At 40.0% G+C, this 16,301-nt stretch overlaps 1 protein-coding gene across 1 annotated transcript; it reads right to left on the bottom strand.

The window, feature by feature from the left end:
• Positions 1-434: 434 nt before the first annotated feature.
• nr4a2a (nuclear receptor subfamily 4, group A, member 2a) lies at positions 435-6,136 on the bottom strand. The gene is made up of 8 exons (XM_028393201.1): positions 5,968-6,136; positions 5,395-5,496; positions 4,342-5,213; positions 3,810-3,939; positions 3,468-3,631; positions 2,895-3,097; positions 2,553-2,731; positions 435-2,460 (listed from the first exon to the last, which is right to left on the bottom strand). Exons 3-8 carry the CDS (start codon positions 5,209-5,211, stop codon positions 2,204-2,206), a joined length of 1,803 nt encoding a protein of 600 aa, XP_028249002.1. The 5' UTR covers positions 5,212-5,213; positions 5,395-5,496; positions 5,968-6,136; the 3' UTR covers positions 435-2,203.
• Positions 6,137-16,301: the final 10,165 nt, after the last annotated feature.

Genomic DNA, 16,301 nt, shown 5'->3' with positions numbered 1-16,301 from the left:
CGGGGAAGTGGATGGAGATGCTGGGTACGGAGCGCGGAGCTTCGCTCCCCGGGGAGGCGTCCGGTAATAACAGGCTTACTACTCAACCAATAAAACAAACTAGGCTACTACTCTCATCATCCGTCGGCTGGCGAAGAAAATAAAAGTTTGAGCTGCAGTTTTTGAATCTTCAATCCAAAAAGCTGTGCGCAGCACTTCACACGAAGCATGTGCACTTTCCTGCTGCACCTTGGTTGCGTTTACTCCTTTTTGTAGGTTGCAGGTAACGTCGGTCGGAGATGTGCTGACTTTCTAAGCTCATTTGCTTTGGCTCTAATGTGAGTCGCCGACAGGGTGGAAATAAGTGAACAGATGAATAAAGTCGGAGCGCAACAGGGAACTTGAATTAAAACTAAAACAACACATATAGTATACATCATATTCTTAATTATTTGACTGTTTAGCAACAAACAAAGAATGTTAACAAACTTAGTTATCACTGATCGCATCAGCACTGAACACTCAGAGGAAAAAGTGAATATTAAAGCCCGATGTTCTGATTTAAATGTTAAATTAAGGTTCTGATCATGAATCCGTTGTACCCCATTCTGATGTTAAATACAGAGACACACAAAAATGCAATTGGATGTTGTCATTAATGAAACTATCTTTTATACATTGTGGAAATACTACAAATACCGGCATGCACTTTTTTGGTGATATTCTCCAAATTAGAAATGTATAAAAATCCAGCTTTATTGTCGTAAATATTAGCTCTGTGTTTGCGTAAATAAAATAGGTGAAATGGTCAAACTGTGGATTTATAAAGCAGTTTAAACATTTCGAAATAAACCATATACATAAATTAAATGACTGACTTTAATTCGAAGTATCTCACTTTAGTTAAAACATGACTATATTTACTAAAATGGAGATCATTATAAAACGTTTGTTTTTGCGCACTTCACTTTAAAGTTAGAAAGAGGAAAACTGTCCTTTCTCTTGCGCCAAAGCGTCGATTATAAACTTCTGAATTCGAAGAATAAATTAATTTCAGATAAAGTATTTAGCAAAGAATTGATTTAAAAGTTTTATTTGTAAACATTAAATATTTCTTTCTTTCTCTAAAGTTTTTGAATTCGGCACCAAATGCGTTACAGAAGTTAAGAAGTAAGTACACCATGATGCCAGCCGATGTGGGCCTATAATCACACACTCATGAACCTCTTCATATAGGTGGAATTTTTCATTTTCAAATCGTGTTAAAATTATAACTACCTAGACGTTTATGAGACATAAAACATAGACAACGTGCTCAGCATGAACTTGGATGGTTTGAAATCGTTTAAATTGCACCATGCTTAGTGTAGCTCGTGGCAATAGAAATAATAAATATATAGAAACGTTTATATTCAACAGCAACAATACTTACAGCACATACAAACAAGGAATGTCTGACAGTTTTACAAACACCATGGGTCCCTCATTTTTCTATACAGATGAAATATTTTTCCACATATGCGTCATACATAAAAGGAGTGCCATAACTACGAATCTGTATCAAATCTAGCAGACTACATAGTGTCCGGTATATATTATATATAGACATCACCTCAGCAAGTGCCTATAAAAGAAAACAAAAAGGAAAAAAAACAAATGAAAACTAGAACATGCGTTGTCTTTTCTGGATACTTTTTGGGATCCTGTCAGAAACACATAGGCACGAGTCAGAAAAGAAAAGAAAAGAAAATTAAATTTTCTCATTATAACAAACTTTGTACACGTTATAAACCGATGCATTGGAGGCATCACATAATCTATCATAATATACAGTGTGTGCGTGTGTGTTTTATATATATATATGTATATATAAATGGAATATATTACATCTGAGTATGCTGAATCAGTGAAGCCGATGTTAAATAAACAGTTAAGTGACTGCAAGACCGGGTTAACTTTGTTGACAATTTGTCCACTGGAGAGAAATTCCCAGGGATAAATCACTCTTTTGGCACTCAGAACAAAGAAATAAAAAATGTTTTAAAAAAATTGAAGACCTGCGCAGAAATCAAACTTTCTCTCTCCTTTTCTGTTTTTTCGTGGATCATAATATTGTTATATCAGCTTACGGGGCCTGCAAATATGCAGAAATAATAACGTTAAAAATCTGACTCAAACAGTCTTTTTTTGGAAGTTCTTTGAGGTTTTCGTCATTGAGTCAGACTCAGAAAGGTAGGGTGTCGAGGAAAAGTTTGTCAATTATTGCTGGCGGAGGGACTAGGTCTTCGAGTTTTAGGTAAAAGATACGCTGCAGACCTTGGGTACATAGTGAGCGCAGTTCGGGCAGCTTTCCCAAGAGTTTTGACAGGTAGTTGGGACGATTCAAACCACCGCCATTGAATGTCACTTGATCTTTGAGGCAGTTGACTATCTTGTTTTGAAGATCCTCGACTCTCTTGGGTTCCTTCAGCCCGTGTCGCTCTGAAAAAGAAAAGAAAAAAATGACACATTATTATCGAGGCTTCTTTACTTTTTACAGGCACGCACTGTGTCTCATAGCCGCCTTTACGCACCTGTTACCATGGCCAGAGCTGCGATGCAGGAGAAGGCTGAGATGTCAATATTCATGCTCTGCAAGTTGGAAGAAAACTCCACGATAGCGTCCACCCACTCGCCAAATCCACGGACGCACTGTAGTCTGTGTAACACCACTCCATTGCAAAAAATAAGTTTTCCTTCCACTGGGTTGGATCTGCAATAAGAAAATGCCATTAATTACGCTTCGCAATAAATGGGAATTTAAGAGCCTTCTAATTATTGGGCAGCTAATAAAACCCAAAGCAATGAAGCTTGAAGGAGGGACTGATGATTATCTAAAGTCCAGATTGTTTTATTTAGCAATTACTCAGCCTCACCTGTATGCCAGCCGTAGGACAAAAAGTTCAAGAAAGGCGGATTCAAAGAGGAGATCTTGATCTTGCTTCGGTAGTTCAGAAAAGCCAGGGATCTTCTCCGCCCAGCCTCGGATGATCTCCATGGAGCCCGTCAGGAGATCATAGAACTGCTGGATGTGCTGAGTGTTGTCTCCAGTCATTTGGTAGTCAGGGTTAGCCTGGAACTGGAATTTAATTTAAACAGCGCCTTAATGAGGTCCTTTAAAATATATAATCCGTGAAATTGCAAATGCCCATTTCCAAGAGAGAGAGAGGGAGCTTTTTTACTGTTAAATTCATGTCTTCTTTTTATTAAGCTCTTCATTTCAACGCAATTTACTTAAAATATGCCACATTTAAAAGTCCGAGAAAGTTTGGAATTCAGCTTGCAAAAAAGAAAAAAGAAAAAAAAAACGTCCAGGGGTGATAAATTGTTACCGAGTGCAGGGCTAAATTAAAAAGTCCGTCAATCTGGTTCTTTTTTCTCTCAGAATGACACGTGTTAACACTTTTCTTTTTTAAATGTTATTGTCTGTGACTGCTGTATTCACTTACTCTGGAGTAGTCCAAAGCAGACATGGAGGGGTTGGAGTCCACATGGGCCCTAACAAGTGCGCTTATGAGGCTCACAGGCGGTGAAGGTGGGGAGGGCTCCTGGGGACTTTTGGGTTTGGATGGTAGGCGTCCTCTCCGACCTTTCAGACTATCCGTTCGGACAACTGCACAGATAGAGAAACATTGTGCATGTATACGTTAACAATGTGTGCTCCATTACAGAAATGCGGTTAAAACAATAACCATCAAAAAAACTGCATTACGCACACCGGTCCTCTGTTCATCAGTGTGAAAATATTAAGTACAGGTGTATAATAATTAAATGCATGGCCCCACACGTACCTTCTCTCACCATTCCGACGACAAGGCACTTCTGGAAACGGCAGAACTGGCAACGATTTCTTCGGCGTTTGTCAACAGGACAGTTTTTATTTGCTAAACACACGTATTTTGCATTTTTCTGAACTGTGCGCTGCAAAGAGAGAAAAACATTTTGTCACTTATTTTGGCCTGTTTTCAGGGCTCGATAGTTATTGTACAACATGAAGAGAAATGTAGATGAAAGCGATATAATATCAGTGCCATCTCATGTTTGGACTGTGCATGAACTAACAAGAGGGAATAGAAAATACACATTCGTGGTCTGTCATATTTTACTTGTTTCCTCAGCTGTGTGTGAGGAGGTATGACTGTAATACGGATATTTTACGCACACAGTTAAGGCTTCCAGTTCATCTTTTTTAGTATAGTTTGCACTGAAAAAGTGACATATTTGATATTTTGAATAGAAATGTGGCAGCGCTTAATTAACACGTGGTGTAATGGAACAGTAAAACAGTAACGCTCATTCATAGATGCTGTCATATCAGCCCACCTTGAAAAATCCTTTGCAGCCCTCGCAGGTTCTCACTCCATAATGCTGGCAGGCTGCGTTGTCCCCACATACCGCACACACACCCTCATTTGACGGAGATCCTCGGGACGGGGGCGATGGCACTTGGCTGTCCACCAGCTGGTGCCCGTGGCTGAGCTGCAGAGAGTGAGGGAAGGCCAGACCAGCCTGTTTCCTTATGGCGCTGGGCACCGCAAAACTCTGACCATCCAGGCCGCGGTGCGCAGCCGGGTTGTCGTGGTTCATGGAGACGTGCAGCGGCCCATCGAACCGCATCTGACAGCTAGAGACAGGAGTGCCAGGCGGGGACTGCTTGAAGGAAAAGAGCGAAAGCCTTGACACCGGATTTTTGCGCTGGTCTATCATATGAGAAGTGGCCGCAACATAGTTCTGGTGGAAACTGTGGAGGGAGCCAGGGTCCTCCCACATGTGATTAGGCTGAACCTGGAAGTTTGGTGTACTCGGGGCATGAGGCGAGGAGGGTTTGAAGTACATAGGCCCAGAGTGAGCCATCATTTCTTCCGACTGAGGTGGCAGGTGGCTCTGCTGATGGTAGCTTTGCATCTGGACGTCCTCCACCTTGATAGAGGACTGCTCTCCAGAGTGGGGCATCTGATACAGACAGGGCGGTTTAACGTCGTAACTGGTGTTATAGTTGTCCATGAATGTACTGAAACTCGGGAGAGAAGTAGTAGCTGTGATCTCAGTGTTGGTCAAGTCCATGCTAAACTTAACAAACTCGGGTGTTAGGAAGTCGCAGCTGTATTCTCCTGCGGTGTGGTAGCTGTAGCTCTGGGAAGCAGGACTGGCTCCTTGAGGTGATGATCCATACTGAGCCTGAACGCAGGGCATGGCTGAAAACCAAACCGGAGAAAGACATCAGAATTTCTCACATAAATGTTTTAACTGTGGCAAAAAGTTTTACAGTTAAAGTACAAATAATATATTTCAATAAAAATCGGTCTCGTAATATCTTAATAAAATGAAGCCATAACACATCTGTATTTGTATTTGAAAAACAAAAATGTTTTTTACCTCAAGTCTTCTGACAGTTTTCCGGTGACACTTGAAATGGGTGATGTCAGGAGTTGTGTGGTTGTCAGGATTGAAGAAAGCGACTCTGTTCTGGATCTTGTCCTAATAAAACACACACATTTGGCATTTGCTGGTTTATAAAAAAGTAAATTAATAACCAAGAAGAAACCGCGTGATTCCAGGTAAAGTCGGAATCAGATGCACAAATGCGCGCAAGCGAGAGCCAATTTTCAGTTAAGCAGAGCATGTTTTGTACATTTTCATTTAAAGTCTGAATAGATGCAGACGGCATACAGGAGTTACAATTTACAGAGTATAAGCGTGTGGCATGAACAGAGCAACTTTACGCACTTGACACTGAAGTGCCACACCGAAAAAGCAGAAAGCGGAAAAATGTAATTTAAATGTCAGTTACATCCAAACGCTGGGACAGTCTGAGACGCACTTAGATTTTGTGTCATCCCCGTTTACAAGAAAAAGAGAGAAGTAAAATAGATTGAAATGGTTTGTAGAAGGGCGCGAGTGGAGCGCAGACAGATTATGTTGCAAATAGAGAAATGAGTGAAATCTTACCTCTTTCACATCAGGATCGTGGCTTTCAGTCCATGCGATAAGCATGTAGGTGGTATTCATCAATTTTAGTAAAAGCTCCAAATCATGAGCGTCAGCAGCAACAATGCCAGGCAGGCAAACCGTGTGACTCCGCGCGCACTGACAGCGACACCAGCTTCGACTATCCAGTCTGCCCAATGTGGCTTTGTTTATGTGAGCTCTGGATACCGTGGCCCACGTGTTTCACAGCGCGACGTCATCGGCGTCTGCACCTACGCGGACCAATCCGCTCGGGAACTTTCTCAAGCCCCAATTCTTCTGGAGAGTGTGTTTGTCTTGTGGTATGTGTTCTGTGTTGCTTCCCACATGGACATTAGCAGAAGATGTAGTGGAGGGTAAACCCACCTAAACTCAGTTCAGACACCTTGGTGTTTGCACAGGACTTACGCCATGCTTGTTTTAGGCTGACATTAGTTTATATTATTTCAGTGTATTTGACACAAGCCTTGCAAAGTAAATGATGCGCGTTATGATGGCCTGGTGGCCTGATCACATTTGTTCTCTTCACTGTATGGACACATTGAACTGTTGATGTTTGTTAAACTTCATCCCTCTGATACATTTATGGCAAGGTTGCATTAGACGTAACATATCGTTTCCCTGGATTCCTTTTAAAAGTGCACTTCTTAGCCTGTGAATAGAAAGCCTGTGCCTTAATGTATTGTGTGTCATTGTGCTTGTGTGTCATAGTTTTAGTGTAAAACTGAGATGAGTGTACATTGGCACATGAAGCCAGTTATGTCACAATGAGGTTGTTACGCCAGACTCACTGTACGCGCATGGAAACAGGCCTAATGAAGCGGAGGTCAATATTATCCTTTGTTATCTTATGACAGGAATTCTGTATTTCAATTGTGTTCCAAATTTAGACCTCAGATGGGGTGGGGTCTGCAAGGTGGGCTGCCTATTCATAGCGCTGTGAGTGTGTGTGAGCTCCTTGAGGAGGAAGGGGGAGAATAATTAGTGGGCCTGTAGCCAGTTGTCATGGGGGACCCAATTTAGTCCCCAGAGAGGGAAACGTGATAGGAACGCGCAGAATGGAGAGTGACGCAGAGAACGCTGCAAGTTGACGCAGTCGCCAAAATAATCTTCTGGCCTTATTGTTCTGCAGCGATGGAATAGCTGATCTCAGTGTAATCTTACACTAACACCTTGCAGCCAATAGAGTTGGCCTAAATCTTTCTATATGTATAACTGGCCTGAGCAGCAAGGAAAGCAAGAGAGAGCGCGCTGCAGCCAGCATCACGTCTTATTTCTGATGGGCTGATATTTCATAACAGGAACCTCAGAACAGCCCTCAGTCTCAATGCATTTTTTATGGAGTCACTGCACACAAGACCTGAGCGTACAAGGAGGGGGAGAAAGAAATCTGTATACCACGGTTACGCTCACCTCTAGAGGACACTATTGTTCACCAGCCATACATCAACCAGCTCCAGTTTCTTACAATTAACCTTTTAATTAACCCCATTAAGGCAGTGTGGTCACGCCCAGTCGTTTCCAGGTGTGCTATATGACATGATGTGTAAATAGTAATAATTCACACACGATGCACTGTGAATATTCAGAGGCTAAATCAGAAGTTTATCAGGACCCTTTCATATGTCATCATATTAAGCTTATCTTCAGCACCTTCTTAAAACTTTTGCGTAAAATTCCCTGATCGTACAAATGTGTTTACAAGATGACATGATTCAGTCTAAAAACACTGATTACAGGACGCTGCATGGTCTGATGCACTGTATCCATTTACCATTTAGAATTCAAATGAAAACACAATTAGCAGTTTAATTGGCCATTTTACCGAAGAATAATTAACTTCCCATTTATATGCACAATTAATTGACAGTCATTTTGAAAGTGGGGAGTTGGGCTTGTTTTAATCACACAGAAGTTGTTTCCTGAGACTACATTTTTAACTTCGTTTAAAGAAATGTCTACTGACATTACCGTTTGTAATGTATGGCCTCCCGGTGTCCGTGTGTGTGTGAGTGAGTGAGAGAGATGCATCTTTATTATTGGTTTAAAAACTCTTGGAGCTGTTAAGTGCTCTCCGGGTGCAGCCTGGAAACGCGCTTTATTGGTGGATAAGAGACTGCGCTCCTGTCAGGGTCAGGGGATGCTTATGGATCTCACTTACAGTCAGTCTCTGAGGGGGTCGCCCCGGAGTGACGGCAGGAAACATGAGCAGTGAACACCTCTTGATTCACTGCTGTTCGTCAATGTGGCACCACATGTGTTCCTGTTGTTAGCAGCTGCGTCAGTAGCCTGCGCTAAAGTAAGTTCAGACAGTTTTTATGGCACAACAGCGTTGCCTCTCCATTATACGTCACTAGCCTGTTGACAGTGGGACTCCATCAGAACCATGTAGTCTTAGACCCACATTAAATGATCTACTTCCTTGTTCTGTTTCCTTTGCAGAGCTATAGACACCAGGCAGGCTACTTTAGGCAGAGCTGACAGCTGGTATGTTATACTTCACCCCCTGGATGTGAGCATTTTCTGTAATGAAATGGTTAATATTGGCTTTACTCTTCTACTCCTATATCAGTAAATGTCTGAGCATGATAAATCTCTCAATAAACCTTATCAGAGAATTAGATGATTACAACTATTAGGTACTGCTGAAAGATTTTGACTTGACATGTTACTGATTAGTTGGTTTCCTTGTTTGACCAGCTCACAATACACATAGTCACTTAAAATGAGAAAAGAGTATAGAATTTTAAATATTGTATATTCATATACATGAATAAGTAATGTAGTAATGCATATAAAATGCATCAGTCAGGCACTGATCAGCTGATGTATTAGTACTTTTTACATATTGATTGTAATCTTTTATTATAGGTGTTTTCACTGATGTGTCTACTGTTGGTAATACTGTATGTATACAGTATTTTTAAGTTGTTAGGGTTGTGCTAAAAGTCTGTCAGCTTTAATTAATGAAAATAAGTTTCTCCCAGTATCTTATATTCTTATACAGTAAATGACATTATAGCATACCAACAGTGTTTCTATATATAACGTTACTACTAATGAATGTATCATCTTCCTCATCTTTGTTTTTAAGTAATACCATGCAATACTAAACATAACAAGGAACTTAATGTATTGCTTAACATTTTGACCACAAGATTCACAAGATGCTGCTCCATTTTCTTGAAGCCAGTGTATTTTGCAAAAATCTGCTGATCCCTTTCACAACTCTCATTTCATCTCCAAGCATCGGCAGGTATCAAACTTTCTGAGAACTGAACAGCTCCAACCCTGAAGGCATACCTTTGCTCAGTGTCTTCTTTCCATTTCTAGATTCCCACTTTACAAGCTTAAATGTCTACTTAATATGCTTTAATGCCTGCTCTTTAGAGCCAGGGAGCACTTCATCACTTTTATACACCTTTATATAACACACTGTTAACTAGCAATGCCTTATGGAACAGCTTGTCTTGCAGCTGGAAGGCGCCTCCATGGCATGATGGAGGTACCTGTTCACCATTCACAATGAGACAGTAAAATGGGAATAGAGGCCTCTGCATACTGCTGCTGTCTATATCAGTCAATGATGAATATTCATGAATCACAGTGTCATGACATGCTCTGTAATTGGCAGCAACATTAGTAATGACACTGCTGGTATCAAGTCCCTGCATATTCATGTGGTGGGGCAATATTTCCTTGTGGTGCTGTTTTTTTTTTCTTTCTCTCCTCCTGAAAGTGAAAATGTATTCTGAAGCTGCAGGTGTCCCTGGTTCCACAATCAATTGCTGGCTGGATAGTGCCCCAGTGAAAATCAGACAAACCATTAGTTTCTTTGTCAATTTCTTTGATTAATAATATATCTGAACTATAAAAGGTTGAAAGGACTCTAAGTAGTGTAAAGTGAATCTCTTTGTAATAGTTATGAATGGGACCTTTGTGCTAGACCCAGTGCTAGTGGGCTTTTACATGATTATTGGTAAAATGATTTCCATGATTTCATTTGTAACAAACTGACAGTATTTAATGATGAAAAACACACTATGCACAGATTATCTGCCATTTAAGGTTTGATTAGATTTACAGTTTGCACAGATGCTAGTCGATGGTCGTCACAATGTGGCAGATTTTATTTTTTGTACTGGAATTTGTGACTCCATTTCGGCCCCAATAAAGTGTCCTAGAATGGATAATGAGGGAATTGGATAAAGCTTTGCCTAAGCTGCAAGGCTTTCTCCGATCTAAGCAGCTGGAGAAGAGGATTTTTCTTCTCAGGGGCTCAGTTTTCCGTGAACCATGCAAACTGTTTTGTGAGGAGGCAGACCTGGTTCTAGAGCAATGGAAGAGTGATGTTTCCAGCAGTGGAGAAACACTCAGATCGTTGTAAAGTAAACATACTACCAACACAATGTAAAAAAAAAATGTGTTTTTTAATTACATGCTATCTATTTTGGGTAATTGAAAAATGAACGACAGAACTGACACTTTCACTCTCAGAGTAAAAAAGATAAACAAGATGATGAGTAGCTGCGTATGTGTCACATCTTCTGGATTAGCTACAGTCACCCCTTGTACCCTGAAGTACAGCACTTGACAACTTTCCACCAGTGGATTTTCCTTTCCAAAGGCCTGAAAACTTTTGGCAAATTAGTTAACGCTACATAAATTCTGTGTGCAGTTTAAGTGCCACATTGGGCCTGCTCTATGCTGTTCATTCCAGCAATGGATTGTTTACTGTACAGTGCAATGCTTGTTCTTATTTTTTCCCCCTTCTTTTCCTGTTGATCACCAGCTGGGGCATATCTGGGCATCGCAGGAGGAGGCGTTCCACAAAGCAGTTATAGAAACAGCTGCCAATGCCAGGAGGAGCTTCCTCATTGGACAGAATAGAAGAGATAACAGGTGAGATTCAAAACAAGGCTTTGTTTGTGATAAATTAATGAGGATGCCTTAGACTCCGTTTGTTGAATAACATTTAAATAGTGGGCAAACATTAAATAAAGTGTTTGTTACAAAAATGTCCTTTGTGTGTTCGGAACAAAATATGGGTTAAATAATTTGAAGCCACTCAGGGACTAATTAAAAGTTACTTTGGTTCCTGTTCACTATTACCTACTGTGACAAGCTAAAGATTACATGGTGCCTCATAATGTGTGCAGGACTCACAATTGCAGTGAACTTGAGAATGGCTGCAATTTGTCTTTTTCTGCTTTGCTTGTTTTAGATAATCCAGTTCCATCATCGTCTTTATTAGGACGCGTCTTCCAATTAGTCAAGTCTGCTTGTTAGCATGTCTCCGTACCGTCCGTCTGTGTGCCACATGCAGATTTTGTGATTAATCTAGAAAGACAATATTTTGAAATGTTTTAGGGAGTGGAATATAAATAAGCATGTGATGTATTGTTTTTTATTGCTTGATGGTGTCTGACAGCTTTGTCACAGAAAATACATGGCTTCTTTTCCTAAATCCATCATAAGGAATATAAAGACATATGCATAATAATGAAACACATTTATTAATGTGTACTGTCCCCTGGAGTCAAATGACAATGAAATGGATGACTGGTTTTCGTTTTGCATGGATGCTATAAGCCTGAATATCGCATGTGAGGGTGGCTGAACAGGTAACAATGGTGCACATAGATAGAAGAAGCCCCCATCCAGAGCAGCTCGGTTCTACAAGGGTCTCACAGGAGTCTGGTGGGTCTCACAAAAGAGAATAAAGCTGGAATTCTGCACTGCTCATCTAATTAATTTGTTTCTAGAACCTTTACTACTCTGTGTAAATTAAAAGTAAAACTCTGTGGCTGACAAATGAAACCAGTACTGAAGTGTCACAAACAGCAACGTCCTCAATGGCCACTTTAGGCTGGCTCAAAAACGAGGAAATATGATAATATATTTATTTAATTTATATAATTAGAATTATATAATTCATAAGGGGCATGACTGCTTGTAAGACAGGTGGTATCACAGGTCCGTAGCTCTTTGCCTGATTTTGTATTAACTAGGAGTTAGCATCACAATGCCAGGATGGCCAGAGCCACCACACTGAGACTTAACATGCAGCTTATGATTTGTTTTTCAAGATAACATAGATTCTGAATATTTGGCACATGCAATGATGGGTCAGAAGTGCCAAGACCAACTACCATAAGGCACAAAAGCAGCCATTAACACATTGTCTTGTGTTTAGAGTGTATGTTTATATTGACATGGCAACATGTGGTGCCTGGATTTTGTGCATAATGATCAAAAAGTTCAGTGTGAGACACTTTTCACCCTTTATGGTTGTCAACGGCAACCGATGAGGCTGCAGCTCTTTCTGATTCAGTTTTTTTCTCTTTTCTTTCTTTTAAGATGAGTCAATAGTAATTTAATCAATCAATCAATTCAGGAATTCAAAATTTCAGTCTTTCCAGAAACAGTGCCTGTGTTGAAGGACATTTATTTCAGTCATTTTATAACCAGGTTGAATTTTAATAGGGGTTTACAGATGATCCTAATGATCCATGTCCTTTACTAAAATATCAAGATGTCTTCCCATGTAGCAGCTGTCTGATTTTTCATGGCAGACCTTTGTTTGCGCCAGCAACTGGGCATTCTTCATCCTGATGTTGCATAACCTTGCATTGTGGTGGAGTTGCTTCCAGACTGTCTCTCTGGGGCTTCATCTGTAAGATGCTTCACATGTCTGCTGTGAAGTCTATAAAGCAGCACTATGTTTGAACTGGGAGGATTTCTCCCTTTAACATGTCTGTGGGCTTCAGTCCAGTCACCAAAAAATAGGTGATAACCCTTACGTCCCTTTCAGCAAGGAGAAACATCCTCATGTGGTTACCATTACATACCAAATCAATTATCCATGCTGCTAGTTAGAGGCTTCTTAAATGTGTTTTGGCCCTTTATTTACTCTGGTTGTCTATTGGCAGTGTAGAGGGGGTTTTCAAACCCTTTCTTCTAATCCTCACTTATTCTTCCTTTTTTCTTTTCAAAACTGGGATTTACAGACCATCTGGGACAAGTAAAGAAGCTTCTAATAGGCAAAGCAAACAACAATTTCACTGTTAAAAATGTTAGGAAAGTCATATAATTTCCCCCAATTACAACTATTAAAAATCTGCAGAAGAAAACAGATGTTTTTTTTTTCTTTTCTAAGTTCTGTTCCTCTAAATGTGGTCTTAAAACATGCACTTTCTTTTCTTACTCTTCATGCTGTCACACTGGTAGAAATGATGATGTTGTTTTTAACCAATGGAATATGTATGGCCTCACAATATTGTTCTCGTCATGAATATTACAGTGGAAAGTTGTGCATATGCGAATAGCATCTTGATCCATTCTAAAGATTTGGGACAATAAGTATCCAAATGTTGATGTGTTTCCTTGGCTCCCGTTGTCAGATCTCAAAACTGCCCCTGTGCGGGGAGACGATTTCTCATCAAGCACCAGCAGCCGGAGCACCAAGCTCATTCACGGAGGAGTCCGATATCTACAGAAAGCCATCATGAAATTGGATTACAAACAGGTAAATGCTTCATTTTTTCTCCGCAGCTGACACTTATCCGCAGAATTCCTGGTCCCTCTGGTCATATTGCTTTATTTACCCCCCCATGTTCATTTTTCATTCACGGGAAGCAGTGACATGTTTGCCTTGAATGACTGCCTGCCTGGAATTCTCTGAAGTTGTTTTAAAGAATTCTTACAACTTAGCAGACACTGTGTTGTTTCCATGATGTGAATTAATTCTTGAAATTATCTCTCAGTAATAGCTAGAATGAAGCTCCTGTGTCCTCCTTTTGTTATGAGTTAAGACAACTCACCTAGGTTCACACTGAAATGTCACCACTTTCTGTTACTTTTCACATTCTTTGAGATATCTCATTATTCTCAGCGTGTGTTTTCTTTATAAGCCTTATTTTGCTATCTGTGTGAACATAAGAGGATGCTGGAGGTGAGCAGCAGAAGAGGCCAATTAGTGTGATTGCAGGAAACACAGCTGCCTAGTCAGCAGCTCAGCAACAGTAAAAATGTACACTGTACAGTACTACAGAGGGCAAATTAAAGCAACAGTGCTGGGGTTGTAGGAACTTTAAACTTATTCCAGGAACGCATCCTTTTATTCAGGTTTCGACTATTGGACTATTCACAAACACACAAAGTACAGGTGTGATTTTTTAACAGAGAAATAAAATGATCTGATAACAGCACAATGAAAACCTATCCTGGTTGTATGTGCACAGATTCTGCCCAAAGTCATTCTTACATTATTCAAGTGTAAAAGAAAATTAAACTAAAATGTTCAAACAGCTTTGTAACTTTATATTAGTGGCTCGAATGCATATTTTTTGATGGTTCCAAGCTAGCTTTGCACTCAAAATCCAATAAAAGGAAAGAAAAACAGAGAATTTATTACTGTGTGGATGTATTAGTTTGTTTTTACTACCACTGCTGCCAAACTGATATGCTTTGAGAAGTTAGCAAACAATGGCACCCCTCAATATAAGATAACAACATGTGAATAATCAGTGAATACAGAGATATGTAGACACTGATCTATCTGAGTCTGCTTCAGACTAAAGAGGTTGTGGTGGGTTTCCTTCTTTGCTTGTTTGTTTGTTTGTTCTTCCCTTAGGTCTGCTGCATTTTTAGATAGTAATGCTGAATTGTGGTTTAATTTTAGAATAATTGAAAGTTAAAAAATATATACTTTGCCAAAACTTAGCCAAATTGAAAAACATCTGTTCTAGTTAACATTATAATATTATAATGTATTCCTATAATATCATATTTTTGTTTTTGTGTGAAAGGCACTTCATGTCCACCTCACTCCCACACCTACACATTTATACTTTTTCCCTCATTTCACCTGTTCTATGATGATTTTTCACCTCATATAGCAGAAAAAAGCAGTAAACCTTTCCTGTGGAAAAGCCACGGAGTTGGAAAGATGGAGAAGTTCAGTTGATTGGTAGTAAACTTTACAGTCACCTTTGGGCTCAGAGTCTCATTGAAGTGTAAGGCAAAGGAAGAGTGGTCCATGGCATCTCTGTACCAGCTCGCCTTTGCTCTCTCAGACTTGGGTGAACTCAGAGGCCTTGATTTGATTGGTGCAGCCTTGAATCATAAGCTTTAATTGCACCTGACATTTAAAGCTTCTCTCTGGTATTTAAAGCAGTGTACAGGTGTGGTTCATTACTGAGAAGGGGGGATAGAAGATTTTCTGATTTCTCTCTCATTGCTGGGCCGTGGCAGCGTCTTAACTCATCATGCTGCCTGTCACCATCCTTGAACCCTGTCTTTTGCTCTCACAGGGCCATATAGCCTAACTACCATCAGTCAAATCACAGTTCAAGATGAGATGATGTCCTTTTTTTTTTGCTGCAAACACTGGCCTAAAGAGACGGAACTGCAGTATCATAGGGAATAAAAGAAGGTGACCATGTTCTAACGAGTGATCCCCATCACATATGTACAACTGTGTATGAATATGTATGAAAGATGAGCTGTTTATCATGAAGACTCAAATCATGAAATCTTCCCTTGAATAGCATATAGTGTGCTGTGCACATTACTATGCATCACTTAGTCTAATGTTAAAAAAAATGACAACACTTATCACAGCTGGAGACGGTGATGGCGGTAATCTGACTGCAAATTGTAGAACTGTACATCTGTTTAGTGTGCCTGCAGAAAGTGTGAACAACAAATGTGACAGCATTGTTGAATAAAATCCACTTTTAGAAACTATTGTCAACAGAATGCCATGCCAATGGTCTGTGGAGATGCTGTTACCATTAATTGAGCAATCCTAAGTGTTAATAAACCGAGTAGTACAAAATACATGTGGAAATATTTAATATATGTTTAATAATGTAAAATATGAATGTAAAAATGTTCAGGTATTTGCCATAATGATAAATCCTGAGTAACATACAGATCTGTGTAATTGCTGCCTATGTGAGCGTAAACAAATTAGAAACAACATTTAAAAAAAACAAAAAAAAAACACACACACAAAATAGCCAGTAGGCATCGCGTTCCAACCGGTCCCAGGATCCATCTTTCTCCGGGCAATATGTGCCTTGTGTTGGCATCACAAAAACAAAGCATATGTTGATTGTTAGCCAGGGTGTACATAGCATGTCCCATTCACTCAAGGTCTTCCTTGTAGCTTCAAACTCCCAACTTTGTTTCTCTAGGCTATCTGTCAGACTTCATTTAGCATTTGAGGATATGTGGATTCCCATGTACTGCAAAAAGGCAGCATACTTCTGAGGGAATATGGCCACTATCTAAGCAGTGATCTGTCAACC

Source organism: Parambassis ranga, chromosome 21, assembly GCF_900634625.1.
Source record: "Parambassis ranga chromosome 21, fParRan2.1, whole genome shotgun sequence".
NCBI classification, from domain to species: Eukaryota; Metazoa; Chordata; class Actinopteri; family Ambassidae; genus Parambassis; species Parambassis ranga.
Note: the sequence above shows the minus strand (reverse complement) of the source record. Positions and strands in the feature narration are given on the sequence as shown.

What these genes read in the sequence shown, in the direction of transcription:
- nr4a2a (XM_028393201.1), bottom strand. Translation starts at nt 5,211, where the DNA reads ATGCCCTGCGTTCAGGCTCAGTATGGATCATCACCTCAAGGAGCCAGT. An exon ending in CTGCTTTGGACTACTCCAGA is followed by an intron (nt 3,098 to 3,467) that starts GTAAGTGAATAC and finishes ATTAAATTCCAG; the next exon opens with TTCCAGGCTAACCCTGACTA. An exon ending in GTCCTACGGCTGGCATACAG is followed by an intron (nt 2,732 to 2,894) that starts GTGAGGCTGAGT and finishes TTCTTATTGCAG; the next exon opens with ATCCAACCCAGTGGAAGGAA.